This window comes from Cheilinus undulatus, linkage group 10 (genome assembly GCF_018320785.1).
Source record: "Cheilinus undulatus linkage group 10, ASM1832078v1, whole genome shotgun sequence".
Lineage (NCBI taxonomy): Eukaryota > Metazoa > Chordata > Actinopteri > Labriformes > Labridae > Cheilinus > Cheilinus undulatus.
In genome coordinates this window covers 45,676,888-45,704,240 of record NC_054874.1, presented here as the reverse complement: position 1 = coordinate 45,704,240, position 27,353 = coordinate 45,676,888, and the positions used below count along the sequence as shown (strand labels likewise).

Sequence of the window (27,353 nt, the reverse complement as noted above, 5' to 3'; positions counted from 1 at the left end):
TTCATTGTAAATCATAATTGTACTTTTTTCCCTACAAATTTGTATTAATTTAATGAAGCCTAGCATTAGTTCATGCAAACACAGAAGTCATAAGCCCAGTAATGATCAGCTGACGGTCAGCTGATCCTAATTTGGGCCTCCTAGCTCTCACAGCCAATCACAGCTCTTTCTCTCAACACAGCGGTGTATTTAAATATGATGTACTTCTTACTAATCCCTTTTTGCATTAATTAGCACCACGCTGCTGCTGGTAAAGATTCCCCTTAACCTCCTCCACCCAAGCCTCCTCCTTTATAGCATAAAGCTTGTTGCATATCCAGATTCATACTACTGTGGATTAATTGCTTTTGAACTATTTTTATGGTATTTAGTACACAATGTCATGAATGTGTCCATCCATCTAAGTTTTTTCTAGCCATGCACTTTCTGCAAAGTCAAAGCATGCTGCTGGAGTAATCCAGGGAGCATCTTTTGAGCAGTCTTCTCCACCAAGTGAAACTATTTATCCATTTTGCAGTAGAATGGTCAAATGTATGTTGCCAACTACCACCAAGACTGTATGCACTTTTCTTCTACTGCCCCAGAGCTTTTTATTGAGGGTCCTGTTATCATGTATTGATCAGTAATCATTATGCCAGAGTCACTGGAGGAGAAACTTGTCAGCTGGTGAAAACCTCTCTTCTGTCTTCTCCTAACTTCTTTATTCTCAGAAGTCTGTCTTTTCTTCCTCTGTCTTTCACTTTGCTCCTTCTCTTTCTCACCCTGCCATTATCGTCCTCATCTTCCTCCTCTCCTCTGTGTATGACTGGATGAAATCTGACAGACTCCAGTAAACCCTCTCTGTGGTCCGGCCCATTAGTTCTGTCATGCGTTCAGCCTCCCCGACTGTTATAGAACAGAGTCAGCAGGGCTGCCGACCTGAAGAAGGTGCCAAGGAGATTTCAGACTGGTGGCAAAACAGTCTCATGATGATATAATAATCTGCTCTGGATTAATGAATGCTCTGCTGCTCTGGTGCCATGACCCAAATTGTACATGTGTGAGAAGAATCTGCATCATTATGTGCCAATGGGGCCCATCTGTTCTCCTAAAAAGCCCATACTCTCTATGATTGCATTTTTATTCTCATTTAGGTTTACTTCTTCAGTTCACTCCCTTGGTGTAAGACCTGATACATGAATGATTATTTTTGGATATTTTAATGTTGGGCCATTAAACTTAAAGTTGGCTTTAATTAATAACAGTTAAAACATTCACGTGATTATAAGGCATATCTTGGTTTACGAAACCCAAATGACTTTTGCAAATAGTTTTCACTTCATATAAGTCCAAACAGCTTCTGTAAGATGACAATTGTTTTAGGTCTTTTGCTAACATCCTCTCTCACTATCACCAGCTTGGTAGAACATATAATGCACCCCTTTAGGGTAACAGGTCTATACCTTGCCATTCATTCTGCCAAGCTGTGATCACCTGTGGCCAGCTTATCCCAGTTATGGCCTCCAAGTTCACAGCCAATTACAGCTCTTTCTCTCAACACTCCCTGCTTGCACTGATTATGATGCCCCATGCTGCTGCTGCTGGTAAAGATTCACCCTTACCTCCTCCACCCCAGCCTCCTCCTTTATAGCCTGAAGCTGTTGAACCCATATAGCCTTTCTACTATGGATTAACTGCTTCTCAACTTTGTCAGTATGCTTTGTCATACATGTATCTATCCATATACAGGTTTCTAGCTATTTTCTGTCTCCCTGAGAGTCAAAGCATGCTGCGTGACTATCCCAGGGAGCATCTTTTGAACAGAGCCTTCTCCACTAACTAAAACTGTATATCCATTTGCAATAAAATGGTTAAATGTTGACAAGTGTTACTGACTGAAATGATAACTATCTTAAACTTTACAGGGACTTCACAAAATAAAACCCCACAAGACTAGACTTACTCACTTTTTATTGCAAGGAATCATTGTCGTGTTTTAGCTGTAATTATGAGTCATACTAGGGTAGGTTGTATCAGCATTGCCGCTGCCTAGAGCTTGCACATACGGCGTCACTGTCTGTTGAAGGTGGCATTGCTGTTTTGGCTGTGATGAACATGTGGAAGGGTAGAGAAGGTAAAGGATGTCTCCATGTTGGCATGATGGGTGGTGAGAGCTGGCATGGAGTGGAGTGGCTCTGTGACCCTGGGGACCACTGTTCAGTCCTCTGGAGGTGTCATGGGACTAACTGAACAAAACACTGGCAAAGGAGGGTCCTCACTTGATTTTTTAGCTTATCCTTTAACAGGCAACAATGACAATTTTGCACTCTGCTATTGCCATTACCAGTGGTTCCCAACTCTTTTGCTTTAGAGCACTGATCATCAACTGGTGGCCTGAGGGCCATATCAGGCCCCCCAAAGCTTCTTGTCTGGCCCCCAGAAGATTGTGAAATTCAGAGAAGGAGGAAAAGAGGATGTTGTGGTTTTAAGAGCATCTTTTAGCTTTAAATGTCTGCAGCTGTTAAAACAACCCAAAAATGATTAATATTGAACTACAGTAGATTAAGAATGACTTAAACTTTGATCTGTTTTTACAAAAATTTACTTGTCAGCCATTATTACTAAATATTTTTTTAAAAAAGAGTTAAGACTGGCAGAAATGTTGCAAAAATGGCCAGATAAAGCAATGAAAAGGGGTTTGAGAGTTACAAAAATGGTTAATAAGTGTCAAAATGGGTTGTTGAGTTGCACAATGGGACCAAAATTGGCAGGAAAAGTAGTGAAAAGAGGTTAAATTGTGGCACAAATTGGTACAATAGGAAAAAAGGGAAAAATAGTTTGGAAATTGGTTTAAAGTGGCAAAAATAAGTGCAAAAAAGTAATGTGAAGGGGTTAAAAAGCAGCAAAAATGGATGAAAAATGGCAAATATGGATAAAAGAGAGGCATAAAGGGAATAAAACACGCAGGAAAAGTAGTGTCTCTTTAATAAGGATCAAAGAGGCAAAGGGGGCAAATAATATCATAAATGAGTTAAAAGTGGCAAAAAATATAGCAAAGATAGCCTGACAAAGCAGTGAAAAGGGGTTACAGAGTGGCAAAGTTAGTGAACAGTGGCAAAAAAAAATTTAAAAATGGGGTAAGAGTGGCAAAAATGTTGCAGAAATGGCCCAATGAAGTAGTGACAAGGGATTAAAAGTGTCAAATTGAGTTAATATTGGTGCTAAATCACAATTGTTGAGGGCCCATTCTCAGGGATTTTCAGGGGCCCAGTCAGCTCTGTGGGAGGACTTGTCTCTCTTTGGCCTGCTGCATTATAGATAATAGGCTAGATCTCACTGGTAATGCCAAGAGTGGTGCAGTGCTGTCAGAAATGGAGCAGATTATATGTAAAGGGTCCAGGACTTAATGGCTTATATGCAACAGGTTTTGGATGTACATTGTGAATCGATGCACAAGTACAATTTTGGCATGCAGTTTATTTTTAATGCTATAACTGGACCATACTCAATATTTCCTGTGACAGGGTGTGTAGCCATGTATCTCTGACAGTGCACTGGTTTCTTTCTTCAGCAACAAGATGTTGAATGGTTAGATTTTGAATTCTGCTCATCATACCTCAGTTTCCTGGATCTTTTCTCCTGTTTTGATCTAAAATGGCAAAATTTTGTCTGAAGGAAGTCCCAGTTGGTTTCCATTGCATCATGCGCTGAGTGAAGAAGATGTGATGTGTGGGTTCTAAGGATTTTCAGGTTTTGGAGGATGCCTTCTGACAGAGCCAGAACAGAAGCTGAAGTAGCCAGTAATCGAGTTACCTGCCAAACACTCCTGCCAACACAAACAACCTGCCTTCAGATGGAGAAATGTCATTTAGACAGCAGAATGTGTTCACCTTGGCACCCACCAGAGTGACAGCTGCTCTGATTACTCAAAGATGATAATGGAAACACTTTAATGGGTTTACAGTGGTGTGAAGATTTAGTTCTGTGCTGGAGTCTGCAGACGGTATTGCATCATGATGTGCAACATAAAGATTTACCACGGTTACATGGGTAGAACATGTATCTACTTTTATCAGTGGGTTTATGATGGGGAGTTAAAATGCTCTTCCATTAGAGGCCTACTTTAATATAACTCAGTTAACGGTATATAGAACCCTTATTGTCCCAAATGGATGTTTCAAATGCACAGATTCATATCAGGTTTTGCTGCTACTAGTCAATGACTGCATGAACATTACAACATCAGACAGAGAAGTTGTGGATATATGGATGGATAAATGAATGAATGATTAATGGGGATGGATTTTTCAACAGTGTTTCTGAGCAAATCCATGAAGTACAGTGTTGCAGAGGGGACAAACTTGTTAAACTGAGACCTTTCCAATTTCTGTCTTAATGACTGAGGAGAAACAAATGGATTTTGAATTGCCAGAGTCTGTTGTCCCATCTGGTAGCTGCTAAATGAGCTGTAATGCTGTAAGATAGTCTTTTAAGGGAAATAGGTTCATAAAAACTTTTTGGCAAGATATCGCTGTCAACTTAGTTTAAGTATTTGTACACATACTAGGACTCTGAGGTGTTGAAATGGATTAGACGGTACTGTTTATAATCCCTTAGGGGTTATTTGTTTGCAACATAAGTCCACATAGGTGATGTACACTATTTCAGAAAGCACAAAGACACAGATGCATGATCATTCACAGAGTCAAACACTCAGTGGTCCATGTACAGTTGCATAATTCATACAACTTAAAAAACAAAAAAACAACCACTGGGGGGACAGATAACCTTGGCTTTAACCCTCAGGCATCACTAAGGAACATTTTTGTCCATTTGGGCAGATTTTTCCTCTTCTCTGCTCACCATTTTTGGCTGTTAGTGCATATGGTCTAATTTTTTTGCAACAACGTTTCTTCCTAGGCTAATTTTTGAATTCAAATGTCAATTGATCTAGTTGGTCAGGGGAACACTGTGAAACACATTTACTACCCTTTTAAGTCATTAAGGACAAAAACGTCCACTTCCAAAAACTGTGTAAAATAGTATACATTAATACTTTGTTTCTGCTTTTTTTGGTCAGATCTTGTGATCAACTTCAGTTCTAATCAAAACAATCAATTATTGAATAATTTTAGGATTTTAACCCTTTAGATGCCAGTTTGATTACAGGATGGTCATATTTTTCAAAAAACAAAACAAAACTAACAAACAAACAAACAAAAAAAACACAACACAACACACAAAACAGTAATTATTTTCCAGAAAACTATTGTTGGAGGGTGGGGGGTGTGTTTTTTTTTAAATCAGTCCTGGGTATGTCCAACATTAGCCAAAATATTGACTTTGATGCATTATTAGTTTTTGTGTGGCGTCCGATTTAAAATGTACTTCCCTTTCGAGTCACTTGTGGACAAAACGTCCCATTGACTCCCATTCAAACCACATTTTTTGATCTCATAGCCATTGCATGATATAATCATGAATTCTGTAATGTTAAGGTTGGAGGACCTTTCATATAAAGAAAATAAATGAGAATGCATTTAAGTCATTCTACAGCAAAAGATCAAACTGTGGTTAAAACAGCCTGTCTCACAACCACTGGCTCAGGTGGTCAAGTGTAGAAATACCTGTGTTTCAAACTTATTGGTCATTTATGGTTATCAAAAATGTTGTGATAAAATGCCAGAATTTTCTTTAATGTAACAATTTACGCTGAAAGAAAGGCACGGTCATTAGAAGAAACATCCTGTACATGAGGTCTTTTCGACTTTAAGGTAGTACAAACACAGAGTTAGGGTTCCTGATGTGCTTTGGAATATTTCAGAAATAATTGAATTTGATTTTCATTAATAAAAAAACGTGATATATGGAGTAGATCAGTGTTTTTCAAAGTGTGAGGCAGGCCTCCCCTGGGGGGCACCACAGAGCTTCAGGGGAGGCGCGGAACCATAAACCAGAAAAAAGGGGATTTGCTTTGCGAACCTCTGCTATGCATTGAGCAAAATGGATGGACTTATAGTTACTATAGGGACTATGCTATAGAGCAGTGTTACTCAACCAAAGAGCCAAATTTTTGAAAAATAGAGGCAAAAACAGCTTGAATTAGTAATAAAAATAGGTTAAAGGTGGAGAAATAGTCAAAAAGCAACAAAAAATGGGTGAAAAGGGGCAAAAATGGTTGAGGGAAAGTGGAAAAATGGTCAGAAAGTAGCAGCAATGGGTGAGAAGTGACAAATAGTGGGTGGAAAGTGACTAAAATGGGCAAAAATCAGTCAAGAGTGGCAAAAATGGGTTAGCTAACAGGGGTTAGCGCTGTTGCCTCACAGCAAGAAGGTTGCTGAAAATTTTTGGATAAAAGTAGCACAGATTGGGAAAAAGTGGCTAAAAATTGCAATGGGCAGCTTAAATGGACAAAAAGTGGGAAGAAATTATTAAAAAAAAAACTGGCAAAAAATGGGATAAAAGTGGCAAAAAGACGTAGCAAACATGAGCAAAAAATTGGAAAAAAAGAAAAATAATGAGAAATAAGGATTTTTGATGAGAAACAAAGAAGAAACCATGAAAATGTTACTGCATTTGTTGTCTTTGCCTCTATGTGAACATGATTAAATCACAATAACCTTATATTTAGAGGACATGATTTACAATTACAAGCACAACACAGAGAAAACATGAATATATGTATAAATAGAAATCCTTCAAGACCATGTTTTCATGGCTAAAGCTACGAGAAGCACATGTTCCTGAACAGAAGAGGTTAAAGGTTAAAGATCAGCGGTACAGACTAGTTGAGTGCAGTGATATATAAGGTGTCTGTGTGAATAATCTTCATGGAGAAGTCGATATATGTGCCTGTCAGGATGAGTAATTCTCAGATATATCTACAGTACTCGCAGAATAAAGGAGATGGCTTTAACCTGGTGTCACATTAAAACAGAAGAGTACAGGGCTGTGCTGGTAAATTAAACCTCCCCATTCATACACATGAATGGGAGCAGTTTAATTTTGAGTCAATAAAGATCAATTTGATGAAAAATATGCACTTTTTATTCATATTCTTCCTTTTAAATTTGGCAACATGACTAAAACACATTGAAAAAGTGCATAAAAACACAACAGAGCTGTATTTGAACATAACCTGAGGTAGTAGAAATGTTTTTTTTTCACTTCAATGAAAATAGAATAAATAGACTGAAAAAATAAAAATAAATTCTATAAATAATAATGTTGGTCACATCTTACGAAGGTGTATCTTAAAATACATAAAAAACTAAATTTGCACAGTTGTAGCTACAGTTGAAAAGGACACATTTCATACTCAGTATTTTGAGCCAACTTCTGTCGGCTCCAAAACAACGCAATGCATTGTAGGTAGACTGTTGCTAGGCTACTCAGTGTGTTACATTCATGGTCTGAAATACTGTGTGGATTCATGAAAATTGCGAAACAGGTTGCCTTCTGCGTCTCGTTATCATGACCACAGGCTGGGCCACTAGGGGACTGGTTCTGGGCCGCATGTGGCCCCTGGGCCGCTGACTGAACACGCCTGAACTAGTCAGTGTGTGGGTGTAATTTCAGTCGACTAAGTTTTCTTTAGGCCTACTGAAATCCTGAAGGGACTGGTATTACAAGTTAATTGTTTGCCATCTCAACATAACTGGCTTCCATTCCAAAGGGGTGTTATCAGACTGTAAATACTCCAGAATAAGTAATCCATAATCCAGATCCACAGCTTGACTCCAAATATGCCACTCCACTGAGTGTGTGTTTGGTATTCTGAGCATATGCCATCTGTTTAATCATAATCCACTGTAGTGTGATGTCACTGAAGTCAGTGTCTACATGATTGCATGTTTCTGGTCTCATGCATCTGAATCTCCGTCTGTGTGTGAGAGAAAGAATGAGTATTGTGTAAGAAGATTATATGCAGCAGCATTATTATAGATGTCACAACACAACACTGAGACCAATCTACAGTACAACAAAGACTGAGGAGAAATAATGAGGGAACAATTATGTTTATGTGTGCTGCTTTGTTACCCAAAGAGAGATGGATTTGTTCTTTCTTTGCTGCTTATTTCATAACAGAAAAATAAATATTCATGCCTCACAGCACCTTCTTCTATTGTATAAGGCACTGAGCTCTGCCTGTTGTTATCATGAATGCTGCAGATGAAATGAGGAATTTTGTTCGTTCTGTTGTTGGATTTGTGCTGCGGCGTTTCAGCTTTAAATGTCGACATGATGAACGGGGCCTGACAGCTGCCTGTGCAGCCGAAGCATAATGGCTTTTGTTATTTAGGGGGTAAATCTGCAGGTCATGATCCTCCGTGGTCTGTTCCTGCAGCCTCTCTGTCTGGTCGACCTTCTGCTTTTATCCTCTGCGTCTGTGGACATTTGCATCAGGCCTCGTTTCGGTCACTGTTTTGATCGCTGCTCTAAGAGACTGTTTAACCTGCAGTTGTTATGTAACAACTTTATATGTTTGTGTTTTTATGTCTCTGTCAGAGGCATTATGTTTTTGCATTGTCCATCTGCACCTATTGTCATGTGCATGAGTTTTAAGCATGTAGGGTGTGAAGGATTCATCACAGGGCCCAATGTGCCACAACCTGGGTTTAGACAGGGGGTTGGGGGTGGCTAGAGTCAAGCTTGACACATGTTGATACACACGTGTCGCTTGGCAGCCAAGGTCAAGCTCAAGGGTAAGTTTTTGTCCAGGCCTTGTCACCCCTGGTAGTATGCCCAGGGGCCGCTGGTGGTTTTCTGGCCTTTGGGACATCAAGAGCATGACCAGGGACTTGTTGCAACCCTACCTCCTGCTTGCACAGTACCTTAAGTCGTGCCACATCCACCCCTTACTCTGCCCCGAAGGTGTTGACTTTGATTGCTTCTTGTGTTTTTGTTTGGTTCAGGAGCACTTTTTAACTCTGTTTCTACAAATATAGATGTTTAAATTAAAATTGCTAATGTTCCAAATCCAACATCACTGCTCTTTAATCCCAGAGCCGGTCAGTAAACACAGACTTCAAATGTCAAACTCATTTTATGTTAATGTAATCTACTGAGGCTGCTGTCTGCATGTACTTTCTATTAAAGTTTACTTCATAATAAAAATGATAATGTTAACTGTTAATTGTGATCTTTTGCCCACAGGGACTCCCTGCATTTATGGTTACATGAATGTCAGCGCTGCAGGCCAGATGCCGGTGATGGAGGAGCTTGTCAGTGAGAGGTGAGCTTTCATTTAATGTATAATAATCAGGGGATTTTTAATTGAACATTTTTCTGATTATGACCATGTGCGTTTACACACATTTCAACACAACCACATTCAAAGTTGTGATTACTCATATTTAGTTTGCATATTTTCAGATTAAAGAAGGCAGGTATGGACTATGACCTTTCATAAACGTTTTATGAAAATTATTTTGATGATGTCCTTTTCTGAACCAGGATCCATCAAACAGCATCCACAGGGTGCTGCCCAGTGTGTGATTGCAAACAGGTACTCAGTTTTCGAAATACACCAGTATTTATAGGTACCACATGCAAAACAATGGACCTGATCCACAAAATGATTGTGCTGTTTTTACGCCCACTAAATCAGTGCAAATGAGAGAAAAACCTGTAGAGACCTGACAGTCTTTACAGCCAGGGTTTTTGGGCTTTGTATTGGTTTGAAATGTTCAGACACTGTTGAAAGATGACACTAAATCAGTGTCCTCAATGTCTTGGTGCACCATGAGTTACAAAAACAGCTTCAGTGATTCATGTTAACGTTTCCCCATGCTTCTGAACTCTACTTAAAGGATTAGCACCATTTCTGCAAAAGATTTCTCTTAATTTGATGTTTTTAGGAAGATTACTGTGATGGTGTCTCACATGTTGCTCCATTATGTCATACAGTTTAGGTCAGGGGATCCCAGACTTATCAGCCTGTGACCAGAACTTCCCCACAACTTCCCTTAAGGGTGATAAAGTGCAAGATGTTGCACAAGCATTGTGTATAAAACTTGCATTTTAGGTAGTTTAATAAGGTTTACTTACATCTGAGCACACAAATCACTTGCTAACTAAGATTTTATTTTAAATTGAACTCTTTTTTATTTAATATTTTTTTTAAATAATATATAAAATGTATGATTTTAAATCATATTAAATTTCTCATTGTTTTAAGAAAGCTTCTCATGACCCCCCCTTTCACTGTCTCCAGCCCCCTAGGGGGTTCCAACCCACAATTTGGGAACCATTGCCTGCTTTGTGGAAGCATGTACAGTTGTTAATTTTCCATATATTGAATGGGTTGAAAACTGCACTCTATATTGTTAATTCACTATTGAGTGTCTCTGTTTTATGAAAATTAATGTTTTTGACATAATGGGGGAGAAAATATGTTAAAAACTGGAACTGCAAGCTTGCTACACTCTGCAACCAAATGGCTAGTGTTGTACTCAAACCAACATTATCCGTCACAAAGACTTGCCCAAGACCAAAGTGCACCGAGACCGAGACAAGACCAAGACTTCTGTGGGTCGAGACCGAGAGAAGCCGAGACTGGGGCAAGACCAAGACCATAAAAATCAATTTTTGAAAACCATGACAACATTGAACAGTTAGAGAGCATTCTGTCTTTAATTTTAGTTTTCTTTTTTTTTAAAGATTGACAGATTAAAACAAGGTGTCTGCAACTCTTTCAAAGCACAGCATGCAAAAATCACAAATCTTAACAAATTTGTTCAACTAACATCCTGTAAAAAATAAATCCTTGTATGTGTTTAAAAGCGGGCAGCATGGCAGCACAGGGGTTAGTGCTGTTGCCTCACAGCAAGAAGGTTGCTGGTTCGCTTCCCGGCCAGGTCCTTTCTGTGCAGAGTTTGCATGTTCTCCCTGTGCACATGTGGTTTCTCTCCGGCTACTCTGGCTTCCCCCCACCACCAAAAACATGCTCATTGGGTTAATTGGTGACTCTAAATTGCCTGTATGTGTGAATGTGAGCATGCCTGGTTGTCTGTCTCTATATGTCAGCCCTGTGATTGATTGGTGACCAATCCAGGGTGTACCCTGACTCTCACCCGGTGACAGCTGGGGTAGCTCCCCACAACCCGGAACAGAATAAGGTATAGAAAATGGATGGATGGTATTTAAAAGCCACTGACAAGTGCTGAAATATTTTAAATATCCGAAAATGAGATGTTTATCTAGATGTGTCAGGTGAATGATGCCTAAAGTAAGTTTTCAGAGGTACAACTGTACCCCTGGGCCTTGAGCTTGACACCCCTGATACAGGACCTTCAACCAACGCTGACCTCCAGTCACCCTGGATTGCCATGTGTCAAAAAGTGGCTTAAAATAAATGATAATATTGAAGAATTTCATAATCATGCAAATGTAACTTTCCTCAAGGCTTATCAGAAATCCCCAAAGCAGACAGTGAAAAATGCCAATCAGTGTTTGCTGACATTAGGTGTGCTGCATTAAGAAACAACCAGCACAGCCACCTGAAGGATTGTCCTTGCAGCCTAAGTTTCTATATTTCTGCTCACTAAGTGCAGTCTACTCCTCATCTGCATAGAAAGCAGACCCAGCTGCTGTACTGTGTAACAAATAAGCCTCAAAGTTCTGCATATAGCAACAGAAGTGACTCACCTGCTGCCTTCTTCAAGGGCGTTCCTTTCCTCAGATTTTTGGTTCATTTGAGGAAACAACACGCCGTAGGTTTTCTCCTGTGCTGCTCACTGACTCTGAAGATTCCCCCCTCAGGCTTGTTGTTTGATTAAAACAGAGACCCTGCTGAAGCTGTTGGCTGTTTCTCTCCTCTGCTGTGTAATGGAGAGTCATTTTATTGCTGCATCTGTCTGCTTAATGTCCTTTAGTCTGGAGGGTGATGCAGAGATTTGAATTTTGTTAAATCACCACTATGAAGGCACAGTGAGAAGATTTTATTGTTTAATTTGACCAACAGATAGGGAGAGGAAAAGTACCGTCCAGGGAAGAAGTAGAAAAGTTCTGCACTTGAAGGAATCCAAAAACTTTTAGTTTATGTGTCTGAACTTTTCCTATATTTTCACCAAGCTTCAAAAAGTTGTACTGAATGAGTTTGATGCATCCTTTACAGCTAACTGTGCAGTTTTTGTTTTTTTTAGAGGAAGAGAGGAGGTTTGTGTAGGTTTTGGTAAAGAATTAGATTAAGGTCATTAAGTGGGCGGGCTAATGCCTTTAAAAGCGTGATAAAAGCTTGTTTGTGGTTTCACTATATGACCTAGTTTTGTGTGAGGATGGTATGAATGGGATCCATCTCTCTCTGATGGCTGTAACACGGAGCCTCCAGCAGCTGTGAACAGCTCCTAATGGCTGCAGGAGTCTGATGTATGACGCAGAGTCACAGCTGCCCACACAGCGCCCTACATACTAACTGCACCTCCATGTGCCATATGTGTTCAGAGCGGTCACATATGTGTTTGTGTTGTTTGCTCTGTTGATGGCACGGATGAAGACGAGGTGGTAGACAGGTGACACCCATGCAGGCGTACAGTCATAGGCGTCAGGAAGATCATTTGTGACACCGAATTAGCATCATTAGCCTAGTTTTTAATCATCAACCCACTTTTCCTCATGGCAGAGATTTATCTGCTTCTCCTTCTGTTTTAGCAGGAGAATATGACACATAAAACACGTTAAAGTGCATGTTCTGGTACTAATGTGGCATAATAATTTCTTACCATTGTCTTTACACTTTTAGGCAGTTGTTAAATGTGGGATTTACCATGTTTAATGCTCACACGTATCCATTTTCCTGTGAATCCTGTGACAAGAAATTTACCATACTTTCACTTTTTTCATGCCAGGAATTGAGCTTTAAATTATTGAACAGCAGAGAAGATTAAGAATGTTTGGACTTTATCTATCATTTACACAAAGGATCAGAATAGCAGTGTATGCATGATTTTGCATTTGATTTTTGCACATTTGTCACAAGTAAATATTTCAGGTCATCAAATATTTTTTATATTGGACAAAGATAATTCAAAATTTTCCTTTTTTTTTCCTATTTGCAATAACTGTCATTGCATCTTTCACATCGCTTTGGAGGAATTTTGGCCCACTCTATTTTGCAGATTTGTTTTAATTCAGACACACTGGAGGGTTTTCTAACATGAACGGCCTGTTTAAGGTCCAGCCAACACATCTCAATCAGATCTAAGTCCAGACTTTGCCTAGGCCACTCCAAAACCTTCATTTTGCTTCTTTTTTTAAACATATATTTATTGAAGTTTTGCGTAGATACAAAATTAACACAGACATACAATATGAACTAAAGTAACCCCAGTCCCAACCCATCTACCCCATTTCTCATCTATCAAGGTTTACAAAGAGGAAAAAGTCAATGCATAAATAAATGAAAATTTAAAAAAACAAAAAAACAAAAAACAAAACATAGATACACAAAATTACAAAATTAAATGCATAGTGCAATACCAATAGAATGTATACAGGCAACAGAGCAACACTACTTAAGAAAGAAACAAAATGAATTAATAGTTATTAATTATTGCTGAGTCATGAACCCTGACCTTAACTCTGTCAAGTGAGGCCTGTAGGGCTTTAGATGTTGTTTGGTGACCTCCTGGATGAGTCTTTGATGTGCTTTTGGAGAAATTTTGGTAGATCAGCCACTCATGGGGGGGTTACTAACTGTTCCAAGTTTTCTCTATTTGTGGATAATGGCTCGTACCATGGTTTGCAGGAGTCTTGAAACCCTTAGAAATGTCTTGGCACCCTTTCCAGACTGATAGGTGTCTGTGACTTTCTTATGTGTTCTTGTAGTTCTTTAGATGGCACCATGATGTGTTGCTTTCTGAGACCATTTAGTCTAATTCACTTTGTCAGACAGGTTCTTTTGGAGTAATCAGGCCTGGTAGTGGCAAGTGGAATGAAATTGAACTCAGTTTTTCAAAAATGTGGTTATCATAGAAAATTGATGATTTAACAAGAGGGGGATTAACAGTTGAAGTCTATTCCCTGAGACTTAAGCATATCAGACACTATTAGACGATGACTGCTAAGATCAGCTCGGAGCATGTCAGTATGAATCTGCAGAGGCTGCTGTGAAGGATCTAGGAAGTTAAAATGTGTCATAGTTTATTATATTATTATTATATTTTAAGGTATTTCCAGGTTAAGAGAAATTCTTCTAAGGAATTCATGATTTCTCTCTCACTCCTCTGTTGCCAAACATTTGGCTCTGCTGTCTGACAGACTGTCAAGGTGGTGAGATGACACATTTATCAGGTCACATCGGTTTTATGTAACATTGTTGTGCTGCTAATGCACAGATGGTTTGGAGTCATTACCCTGTGATCTTGTTCATCGAAATCACATCTGTTTAATCTGCACCTTTGATTTCCAAATGACATCAGGCTGAATAACAGAAAGCTGCATATCAGCCTCTGATCATCAACATAAAATCAAACCATCCAGATGTCTGTACGTTAGCATTTATAAAATCAAGCTTATTTTTATAGTACTTTTCAATAACAGCATCCAACTGTGCTAAAAATCCCAACAACAAAACAGAAAATGATCCAAGAATGAAAAAGGGAGACACAAGGCATATTGCACTAAGAGAGATGGCTGGTAATAAATCAACATAAATAATCAGTACCATAGAAAAGTGTGTTTTAATGCAGACGTAGCAGGAGCTGCCTCCATCACAGCTCACAGCAGAATAAAAACTACAGCACACAGAGATGCAGGCTGTCTGTGCTCTATCTAAAATTGATCTTCCTTCAGTTTGGCCACCTTTGGTTTTGATTTTATTCCACTAGAAGTAGAGACTGAATTATAATAAGATGTGTTTGGAGCAGAAAATTCTGGAAATGTGCTAACTCAGCAGAGAATGCACAATCAGGGTCATAAACATAGATATTAAACATGGATATCTGGGTGATTTATTTCCTTTATCAACAGAGAAGGGCAGTGGCTAGAGTCAGAAACAGGGAAAAGGAGCTACAGGCCAGACATCTCTTTTTCTTACCCTCACTTCTCAGATGCACTTTTTTGTTTGTAAAATGGCTCCACTGATTGATATACTGTATTTTTCTTGAACAAATTTAATAACTAAAACTCTTTAATTGATTTATTTGATTCATGCACCAAGGAAACAACATGAATCCAACAAAACAGCCAGGGAATGATAGGCACATGCGGGACATCCCAGAGAAGCTTCCAAAAGCTTTTAGAAGGTGTCCAGACATGAAACAATACCAAATATGCACAATACATAACAAACTAGAAAAGCGATCGGAGAGCAAAGACCTCCGCCATCAGCCCTATCTCCCAATGGTGAAGAATCCTTCAAAAAATTCCTGGATCCATCCCCATGTGCCCCCCACTACGGCATTCGCTGATTACTCCCTCCCCGGCGGAGTGGAAAGGCAAAGTATTGGCTTCACTACGTGTGCCAACAGATGCACCCATGGTCTCACTGGACAACTGGAAGTCATGTCAGAGGGTGAATATTCCTCTATTCCTCCCAGCATTGTGAGTATTCTTGCTACAATTCACTGTCTTTCTCTCTGTTATGCTCCGACTCGTCTCCTCGACCGGGCGTGCGTCTTTCAAACTCTATAAACTCCAAAACTTTGAATAGAAACACACCCAAAAACTGTGGCTGGGATTGACGTTACTCATGTCCGCCATCTCCTGGTGTAAAGCGGTAACAGCGCAGACCTCCACCATTAGCCCTATCTCCCACTAGTACAGAGTCCTTTAAAAAATTCCTGAATCCAGATGGCTGATCTGGATCACTCCCAAAATCTAATTAGTTCTACCTTGTGCCATTTCTGACATTTCCTGAAAATTTCATCAAAATCCGCCTGCAACTTTTTGAGTTATGTTGCTAACAAACTAACACACAAACTAACTAACAAACACACCTGATCACATAACAAATAACACAACAAACAACACGATTCCCCCCTAACAGTTCATTACTCCAACACTAATTCAAAGTGTATCTCACATTAAAATATTTCTTGTCCAAAGTATCTAAATCAACCCATCATAAATCTCCCAACAGGTCTACTTTGGTGTCATATTTCAAGATGATAAAAGCAAAAACACTTAAGTCTGGAAACTCTTAAAATGCTTTAAATGTCTGTGAATGCAGTCAGCAACATTTGCCCATTGAGCTTCCTAAAAAAGTTCAGTATTTAATTTCATATATTCACAAATTTTAGACCTAAAAGTAGACATATGCCCATGATATGATTTATGTTTTCTCCACACAGAAGCGACCTTTGTGTGTTGATGGTTTAGTTGCAAAATTAAAGAAGGTATAAAAGAGAATGGCTGAAAAACAAGAAAACTTTTTAAATACAAAGTATTGGCAAATATTCAAATATGTATACCCTAAGTCTGAGAGCTTTGGTCCCTTTTCCCTTTTACAGAAGCTTTTCTAGCAGGCCTGGAACTTGGGTGACATTCCAGGGTCTTAAAAGGGACATGTTATGCAAAAATCTCTTTTTCAGGCTTTTCTAACAAAAACATGTGCCCCTGGCCTGTTCACAAGCCCCTCAAATACCAGAAAAATCCAGCCCCCCCTCCCCCCTTTATCCACCTTTAAGAAAATAAGTGCTGAAACAAGCCGTTCCCCCCATGATGTCATGTGGGGAGTTAGCCCCTCCCCCAGGTTCAGCTAGCCTCCCCGCTTGGAAGAAAGTTCCGCCCTCCTCTCCTAATCTTCCTATCAGCTGCCAGCTGAGGAGGAGCAGGAGAGCCACATCTATTAAGTCACATCCATTTCCTCGGAGTCAGGGGCGGAGTCAGAGGCAGAGCAGACAGCCCATTAAGATTTAAAGCCACAGACACAGAAACAACTTGTTCTGATCAGGGCTGAAACATAGTTTTTAGACATGCAAAAATCTGATACTGGAGTGTTTTTTCAGGAACAAACTTCACTGGCATGTTTTGAGGACCTCTGAGACTTTAAATGAAGAAAAAGTGGGAAATATGTTGAATAGTGGAATCAGCAGCCATAGTCAAAGCTCCTATTCTTAGTGTGACAACCATCAGACATGTTAATCTGATTGCTTTAACATTACATCAAGAAAATTTGCAGAAAATCTTCAAACTAATGTGGGAAAAGTGATGAGAGAACAGGGCGTGTTTTAATGACGGCCAGTTTGAGAAGACCCTGAAACTCGTCTAACAAATGTCCTGTACAAAGATTCATGTGCCACTCACTCAGCAATCTTAAACCAACAACTAATATTTTCACTGTCAGACACATCCTGTAGAGCCATCTCTCATGTCAAAGGTTTTCATGGATCCAGTGAGTGTGATTGTCCCGGAACAGGCCGACGTGTTTGAGCCATAAGTCAACAGGAAGCATTCAGTCACAGATCAGATAGCGGCCCGTCTCGTTCTCTCTCTCCCGCTCGCCCTCCCTCCCTCTCCTCAGCACCTCAGGTGTCCTGTGACAGATCCGGTTTTCTGGATGATTGCCTTCAACAGAGAAGTTAGGCCCCCCTGCAGCATGAGGCCAAACACAGAGAGGGAAAGAGCAGCTCACCCCTGCACGTTTGTGTCGTTACACCACATTTGTCAATTTGTTTGCTCATTCGCTCTTTTGTTTGCTCACTTCGTTCAACTTTCTACCCTATATTCTGTCTCCTTATCCTTCCATGGATGGAGTTGGGGATGGATGAGGGTGTAAGATGTGTCTGCAGGTGAAGAAAGTGAAGCAAAAAAATTCAGCCATGCACAGAGGATTTTTCTTTGCTTTCTAGGTTATCTTTAAAAAGTCATATAAAACAATGGATATTCTTAACATGACGATTTTTTCCAGTTTTCTCTGCATATAATCACTTGTCTTTATTTTTAGGATAAATGAAGAAGATTTTGACCACATTAGGTTGATTTCTGTTGATAACAGACATTCTTACCTCCTTGAGATCCATACTAATCTCTTAATCTCTGATCTAGGAAGTGTAATCTATAGCCTTAAGGACTTTAACAGAGAGGCATAATGACATTAAAACTGCTGCTTCTATATGAGATTAAAAGGAAAATCCTCCCACCTGAACCGGATAAGTGATTTGTTTCAAAATGTAGTTTAGTCAGGTACACTCTCGTCATACATTTAACCATGCACAATGCAAAATGGATGTACAGTGTTACTTTATGGAGAAGGCTCTGCTCAAAGATGCCCCCCAGGTTAGTCAAGCAGCATGCTTTGACTTTCTAGGGAGTGCATAGTTTTAAAAAAGCCTTATGAACTGATACATTTATGAAAATGCATCATGAATACTATAAATTAATTCAGAAACATTTAATCCATAGTTGCATGAATCTAAATTTGAGGGTGTAATGAGCGGAGGAGGCTGGGGTGGAGGAGGTTAAGCTTTGCCAGTAGCAGCATGGTGCATCAGCATTAATGCAAGCAGAGATTAGTGAGAAGTACACCATATCTAAATACATCACTGTGTTGAGAGAAGGAGCTGTGATTGGCTATAGGAGCCGTAATCAGCTGGCTATCAGCTGGTCACGGCTGGGTGGAATGAATGGCAAGGTGTTTCCTTAAAGAGCTGCTTTGTGAACCTTGCAAAGCAGATGTAAACGCCCATTTTTGTGTTTCTCACTGGTGAATCCATCTTGCAAAGCCCCCATCCGAACAGTTATAAAATGACAGGACCAATCAGCATTGAGGGGCAGTACTTTCAGGCACAGCGGAGTCGTGACGTAAGCGAGCATCAACATGAGGCCGGTGGAATTATGGTGGAAGACATTAGCGTGAATGCTGCTTAAGCGCCTGTTTTATCAGAACTTGATGACATTTCTTCGTTAAAAGAAGAATAAAGAACAGCATTGAGTTGTCCTTTTCTTAAAAACGACAAAATTCATGTACTGACATGTCTGCAGTTGCCATGATTTGCGTTATGCAGCTCTAAAGAAGTTTGCTCCTTTGGTAGGGGCGCAGCTCGCGTGTTTTGTTACTCTGAAAGATGTGACGGACAGAGCGTTCATCCGATCACCCTCCGATTTTTTTTCAAAGGCTCTGCCCTTTCCCAAACGCTTTGTATGAGTGGTTTTCCAGATGGATGTGTGAAACAAATCCATCTGGCGTGCCGGGTAACTGCTTTGTGTGATCTATCAGAACAATGACCCCCATGTCCCGTATGAGTTAACGCTAAGGTGCAGTTCTTGTTATTACTGCCATTGAAAGACATTTATCCTGTAAACAGGTGGATGCAGTGACCCTTTTCATTATAAAATTTGCAAATGCACTAGTAACTTAAAACCTGACCTGCCCCACAGTGGAACGTCTGCTTCAATGAAAGTGATCTGCTTGTGAAAAATCCCTCTCTAGTCCATTTTTAGAGATCCATTGCCTGTGCTCTGGTCCATCTGCTCTGCTCCTCTCAAAATTCGCTGCAGGTCTATTTTCAGCCACTGCCATACCAAACAGCCAGAAAAATGTGCAAAGCATCCAGACAACTTCAAAATAAAACAATGCATGGAATCCTGACAGTAAATCATCACTATATCAACATTAAATCTTATCTGTGACACAAGCAAAAGATCAGTAGATCAGTGGGTTACAGAGCTTTTATGACGAAGAAAAGTTACCTTTTGAGGTGGAAAACCACAGACTTTTACAGCCACTCATCTTTTCCAAATCTTGTAGTAGAAGCCAAAAAAAAAAAAAAAAAATATGGAATCATGTCAAAATGAACAATAAATCAACCTCAAAAAGTCAAATTAATCTGCTGTTAGTGTGCTTTCCCCCCGTGAAATTGTAGTTCTCCAGAGATCTCTGGTCTAACCAGACACACTTCCAGTGTGTAAGGTCACCTGCCTTTGGTCGGAGCAAAACCACTGCATGCACACCTCTAGTGGAGTATGTGGGAATTAGAGGTAACTGGAAGTGTTTTTGTTTACCACTTCCATGATAAAGATCCACTGTCACTGATATTCCAAACTATTAAAAGACAGAAGAATAAGAATTTTTGGCAGAAATACAGTTATGGACGAAAATATTGGCACCCCTGGAGTTTTCGAAAAAACAAAAAAAGGAGCACCCTCCCAGCGTAAAACTGAAAAGTAGGTGCACAACCTCAAAAGTTGAACTAGAAGTAGGACGCTGACGAAGACCTACGTGTTGAAACGCGTCCGATGTGGCCTGTGAAGCCTTAATGAACAGTAAAAGGACATTTTGAGTGCTGACCTTTCCTACGTCTACCCCTGAAATTTTTCCAGAAAATACACCATTTCCCCCAGAAATTGTTGAAATTACAAATGTTTTTGGTATACATGTGTTTATTTCCTTCTTGTGCATTGGAACAACACAAAAAATCTTAAGAAAAAAGACAAAATCGACATAATTTTACACAAAACTCAAAAAAATGGGCTGGCCAAAATTATTGGCACCCTTTAAAAAATGTGGGTAAATCATTTTATTTCAAGCATGTGATGCTCATTTAAACTCACTTGTGGCAGTAACAGGTGCTGGCAATCTAGAAATCACATCTGAAGCCAGTTAGAATGTCTAAAAGTGGACTCAGCCTTTCTGTTGTGTGCCTGTGTGTGTCACACCAAGCATGGAGAAGAGAAAGAGGAGTAGAGAATTGTTTGAGGACTTAAGAAGCAAAACTGTGGAAAAATATGAACAATCTCAAGGTTACAAGACCATCTCCAGATATCTTGAAATTCCTTTGTCCACTGTGCGTAATATAAAAAAGTTTATAACCCATGGCACTGTGGCTAATCTCCCTGGATGTGGATGGAAGAGAAAAATTGACAAAAGAATGCAGCGCAGGATAGTTGGAATGGTGGATAAACATCCTCAGTCAACTTCCACACAAATTCAGGCTGTCCTGCAGACTCAGGGTGCAAAAGTGTCAGCTGGGACCATACGTGGTCATCTGAATGACATGAAGCACTACGGCAGGAGACCGACGAGAGCTCCACTGCTGACAAAGAGACATAAAAAAGCCAGACTGGAGTTTGCAAAAATGTACCTGAGTAAGCCTCAATCCTTCTGGGAGAACATTTTGTGGACAGATGAGACTAAGGTAGAGCTTTTTGGAAAAGCACGTCATTCTACTGTTTACAGAAAACAGAATGAGGTCTACAAAGAAGAGAACACAGTACCTACAGTCAAACATGGTGGAGGTTCAAGGATGTTTTGGGGTTATTTTGCTGCCTCTGGCACTGGGTGCCTTGACTGTGTGCAAGGAATCATGAAATCTGAGACTATCAAAAAATTTTGGGCCGCAACGTAGGGCCTACTGTCAGAAAGCTGGGTCTGTGCTAGAGGTCATGGGTGTTCCAGCAGGATAATGACCCCAAACAAACCTAAAAAAAACACCTAGAAATTATTGGAGACAAAACGCTGGAGAGTTCTGAAGTGGCCAGCAATGAGTCCGGATCTTGAACACCTATGAAGAGATCTTAAAACTGATGTTGCAAGAAGCACCCTTCAAATCTGAGAGACCTGGAGCAGTTTGCAAAAGAAGAGTGGTCCAAAATTCCAGTTGAGAGGTGTAAGAAGCTTGTTGATGGTAATAGGAAGCAATTGGTTTCAGTTATTTTTTTTCTGAGGTTGTGCAACCAAATATTAAGTTGAGGGTGCCAATAATTTTGTCTGGCCTATTTTTTGAATTTTGTGTAGAATTATGTCAATTTTGTCTTTTTTCTTTGGATTTTTGTGTTGTTCCAATGCACATAATGGCAATGAACACATGTATACCAAAAACATTTGTTGATTGCAACAATTTCTGGGAGAAATGATGTTATTGATGATGATTTTCTGGAAAAATTCCAGGGGTGCCAATATTTTCGTCCATGACTGTACCTCTCAAATATTAACAGGAAATTTTCAGAGACGATATCAGACGTGGCTGTTGCCTAAAAGCAAGACGGTCCCTGGTTCGCTTCCTGGTCAGGGCCTTTCTGTGCAGAGATTGCATGTTCTCCTTGTGCATGCGTGTGTTCTCTCTGCGTACTCCCGCTTCTGCCCACTACCACATGCTTGTCAGGTTAATTGGTGATTCTGAATTAGCCGTAGGTGTGCGTATGAACGTGCCTGGTTGTCTGTCTCTATATGTCAGCACTGTGTTTGGCCTAGGGTTAGCCCGCCTCTCGCCCAATGACAGCTGGCTCAAGCCCACCAACGAGACAAGCGGTATAGAAAATGGATGGATGGTGTTAGACATGCTTCCTCATCTGCAGGGGCCACAAAAATCGGAACAATTTGAAAGTTTCTCAGAGGAGCTGTAAGTTTTCTTAGTGATGAAAGTCATACCCTACTTTATGGAGCCCCTGACACTTTAAGTAGATGGGTGAACGTCCTGTTTTTGCCGCTCTTTCCCCTGCGAAGTCTAACCACACCATTCATCATCTTTCACCTGAAGCAACCTGTAAATAATTCTGACACATCGATTCTTCTCTGCAGCAGCAATCGCAGAGCTTATTGTACTTTTTCCGTCCCTCCATTCAAAGCTACTTTCTGTCTGTTTGGTGACTGTTACAGAGCACAGACTTGGCAGCCCACACAGTACAGCGTCTTCTCCACATCAGTGACTAAATATTTCATTCAGCGGCTGCTTACGTAATCCCAAAAAGGAAGCCTCCATTCATTCAAAAAAATACTTTCACAGAAGACGTGAACATGCACAGACATTTAAAGAAATGCATCCACTTCAGCAGTGCGGTCATGTCTGATAGAAAACACGCTAAAGATCCTGCAGAATCTCAGGCCACGAATCTGCCAAATGTGTTCTCCCCCCAGACAGACAGGAGACAGCAGGAGGTGGAGGGAGAACGTGTGAGTGTTTCTGTGTGTTGGGTTCAGACTTCCATCATACAGTGTTTCCAGTCATGCCTGACAAGGTGATTTATCCCACCTGTCAGAGAGAGCACTTCCAGCTCAGCCTTCAGAGCCTCCCTCAGCTATGTGATCGTCTGCCATCAGAAGAAACATCCCGGAAAGATCCTCAATCAGGCTGTTCGCTCTCTGGTTTTAGGGGGTCTTTCTCAAAAAGATGTGTGTAGCTAAAATAGAAGAAAAGGGAAAATGCAGAGGCGTGAGGGAAGTAAAGGAGGAGTGAGGACTGTTGATAGAATACTTTCTGACTCTGTTGTGTTAAATCAGGATTTATTAACATGGATCAAATGCAGATTCATGATATGGAAGTGGCTGTTTGCAGAGATAAACTCATAAAATCTTAACTCAGTAAGGTCTCGTCAGATTATCTGCTGCATCTCTTGACTCTTTGGTGATTATTTCAGGGTTTCTATGCTTTATTTTTGTATTCCTCTTCCAGAAAGTCTCTGTGTTTGGGACTATTTTGCATTGCACAAGATTAAGTGTTCTTCCGCCACCTCCCACTGTCATCCCCTTACATAGCCATGGCAGTGTCAGGGACCAGTTTCTGGAACTTAAATAGATAAGTTTGTGTTTTTAACCAATGTTTTACTAAAAACATTTTAAGAGACGAGATAGGACTGGATGGGATTTTTGCCCATAATAGGACGGCCAATTAGACATGACATAGGGAGAGAGAAGGTGTGTGAAGGCATGCACCATACATTGGGGTTTATGTTCTTCAGTATCATATCTAACCTATGAAGGAACTTTTTATAGGGTTAAAAGTTTAGAAGCTAACTATTTGCATCACTTTTATCACAATATAATAATTTATGTGGCTTTTGTGATGGACGACAGCAGAGACGACACTCAAACAAATTAGATTAGGGGACATTGAAGCAACTCTGGAGGGGCATAAACTTCTGTTCATAACTAGGATATCTATTCATATGATTTCCATCGACAACACAGTCAGCATCACTTATAAAAGATTCTGCAGAGTTTATATGTCATGCAGGCAGAGCACTGTGCCACAACCTTGTCTTTCTTTTTTCAATTTTCCTCTTTTCATCCTTGCATCACATGCATACACTGCTGCCGCTTTAGCGCATCATTTTTAGTAAACTTGAATAAAAGGTCACATATTATGCAAAATACATTTTTCAGGCTTTTCTTACAAAAATATGTGACCCAGGTCTGTCCACAATCCCCCCAAGAATCAGAAAAATCCATTCCCTCCCTCCCTCTCTTTCACCACCTTTCAGAAAATTTGTGATGAAACAAGCCATTCTTAGATTTTCCCCTCATGATGTCATGTGGGAGGATCAGGAGAGCCACATCCATTAAGCCACATCCATTTCCTGGGAGGGGCGGAGTCAGGGGAGGAGTCAGACAGTGCATTAACATTTAAAGCTACAGACACAGAAATAGCTCGTTCTGAGTGGGGCTGAAACAGAGGGGTTTTTAGACAAAAATTCAAAACTGGAGTGTTTTTACAGCAACAAACTTCACAGGCATGTTTTGGGGACCTCTGAGACCAATATAAACCTGTCTTAAAGTGTAAAATATGTGACTTTTGAACATCACTGAACCTTTTAAATAATCATGAAAACCAAGCAATCAAGTTTTTCAAACATATTTTTAACTTTAAAGTAGCTGGAGGCAGTGAGTGTTGGTTATGAGTCTTCCACTCCACTGTGCATTTTTCAGGTCTGGTTGTCTTAAAGCACGAGCTGACCCCGCTTAGGCTGTCTTTTGTGAAGAACTGTGACTGCTCCCTCCTTGCAGGGCACACTGGCTTCTAAAAATCTGGAAGTGTACTTTTATTGTAACTATAAAGTTTTCTGCACAGGTAAGCACGTCCCACTAACTTTCTGAATAAAAGTTCAGGGGTTGTAGCAAGTATGAATAAATTTTCCCACTATCACCCTATATCAAGTTTAACACTCCCAGAGCCATTAATCACACTGAAACTCTGAGAATTCATTCTGCAGCATTAAAACAGGACAGAGTCAGGATACAGGAACCTCTCCCTCCTTCCAGAAGTCACTCCTGCTTTGGATCCAGAGTTTTCAGATGTTAGCATGATGGTTTTTTACCACAGAGACATGCTAAGATGGACGTTTTGATTCTCTTCCAGCCTCTGCTGAAACAAATATGCCACTTTTTATGTTAAAATGAACAATTAGCTGATTAATGCTGACAAGCAGCTCTGTGATAAAGTCTGCTCAGTGTTTTCACACAGAGCTCTTCTCTTTGATACACACATAGTAAGAGTGTTTGTGATCTCAGTGTCTCCCACATTCACATTGAGTGTCTCTTTTTTCTTTAAAGCATTCTTAGGAAAGTCAGCTTTAATGATGCAAAGAGAAAATCCAAAACACTCATGTTTGTCTTTTTATCTGTTTAGTCATCACCGGTTGTCTTTACTCTGCACATTAAAGTCACAGCAGCTGATCTCTCTTCGTAAGGCAGCAGAGAAAAGCACTCATTAAAGACATGCAGAAGTAGATCTTTAAAGGAATCCAGAGGAAGAGTCATTCTTTGGAGGCCTTTTTTAGAATATGCTCATCAGATGGAGCTTTAAAAAGATGAGTTTTAAAACTCCATTCCAGTCTGACTGTTAGGAAATGTGAAAGGTTATTTTTAAAGTAGACTTTAAAAAAGGAAATGAATGATGTACTTCACTTTGGTTTCTGTTTGCATTATTTAAATATTCCCAGGTTCTTGTTTACAAGTGAGGGTAGAATGGACTGTGAGGCTGACGGCAGATTGGTGCAGTGTCAGCTGTACTGGAGGACTTCTACAGGTCTGTCAGGATAAAGAGGGAGCAGAGTTTAAAGGAAAAGCTTTCAATTTAGCAGCTGATCTGTTCCAACCTTCACCTGTGGTCATGGGTTTAGATAATGACTGAAACAATGAGATTGTGGATATGGGTGACTGAATTGAGATTCCTCAGGAGGGAGGCTGGGCTCAGAGTTTAGAGATTAGGTGAGGAGTTCAGGAGACAGGAGTAGACATGCTTTTTCCTTATGTCAACCTGAGCCAGCTGAGGGGGCTCATGCAGCTGATAAGGATGTCTGCTTGCTACCCCAAGATAGACCCAGAACTTGGAAGTACTGATAATCCCATCTGGACTGGAAATGCATTTAAATTTCCAGGAGATGGAAAAACATTGCCAATAAGATAAGATAAGACAGGATAAGTTAGGATTGGATGGGACGGGACAAGAAAGGAAAGGATAGTAGGAAAGGATTGGATAGGATTGGTTTAAAAGGGAAAGGATAGGATAGGATAGGATAGAATAGGATAGGATAGGATAGGATAGATTGGGATAGGATGGGATGCAAAGGGATGGGATGCAATAGGAGGGATGGGATGGGATGGGATGGGATGGGATGGGATGGGATTCGACAGGACAGTAAAGGAAAGGAAAGGAGAGGAAAGCAGGAGATGAAAGGATAGGATGGGATGGAATAGGATGGGATAGGATAGGATAAATTGGGATGGGACTGGACGTAAGGGAACATGATAGGTTGGGATGGGTTGGAATGGGATAGGAAAAAATGGGATTGGAGAGTTTGAGATGGGATAGGATAGGATAGGATAGGATAGGATAAGATGGGATTGGATCGGATGTGATAGGATGGCATATGATAGAATAAGATTGGATATGATAGGATAGGATGGGATAGGATAGAATAAGATAGGATAGGATAGGATTGGATAGGATAAGATAGGATGGGATAGGATGGGGCTGGATTAGATGGGACTTTGTGTGAGAGGATGAACTGGGATGGGTTGGAATGGGATAGGAAAAGATGGGATTGGATTGGATGGGACTGTATAGGAGAGGATAGGAAAGGGTAGGAGATGGATGGATGGATTGATTGTATATCTATACAAGTTTAGTAAAAGAACAGCCTTTTGGACTATAATTTCAGAGACAGAGAAACACCTTTCCTAGAAGAAGATATCAGACCATTTTCAGTCTTAACCTGTAATTAAAGCAGCTTGATCATCGGCCAAATGCCTCAACAACTTCCACCATCTGTTTTTCCTCTGGATGTAATGTTTTGATGTGATCCTGAAGACCTCTGATGTATGAAGATTAGAGAATCTGTCCGGCATGGAGGTGAGGGATGATGGATCCTTAAACAACATGGGATTTTTACCTAGAGTCAGAGTCAGTTTTGGGTTTGCATTACACATTGCAACATTTAAATTTTATCAAGTTTTAATGAACTGAGACTGAGACTTTATTTCCTCGTCGTATCTTCTCTATCAGAAAATGAGCATGCTGAAAATGAGCAGAGACTGATTTTTTCCTGATCATTATCAGGTAGATGTGACATGCTCAGTCTACCTGTTAAAAGCCAAATCCCATCAGTTCTATGCAGAGAGACTCTGAAATGATGAAGAGCAAATGTGTTGAATGTTAATGAGCTCTGTGTTAAAGATAAGAATGAAAATACACCACTGGAACCTTTCAGCTGTCAAA

General features: G+C 40.2%; 1 protein-coding gene across 2 annotated transcripts in view; it reads left to right on the top strand.

Moving 5' to 3' along the window:
- htr4 (5-hydroxytryptamine receptor 4) overlaps nucleotides 1-27,353 on the top strand; it is a 306,239-nt gene that overhangs the window by 88,652 nt on the left and 190,234 nt on the right. For both annotated transcript variants that reach the window (XM_041797980.1, XM_041797981.1), the window contains exon 2: nucleotides 9,136-9,214. In XM_041797980.1, the coding sequence (XP_041653914.1) occupies nucleotides 9,159-9,214 (56 nt within the window). In that variant the 5' untranslated portion in view covers nucleotides 9,136-9,158. The remainder of the gene's footprint in view (nucleotides 1-9,135; nucleotides 9,215-27,353) is intronic.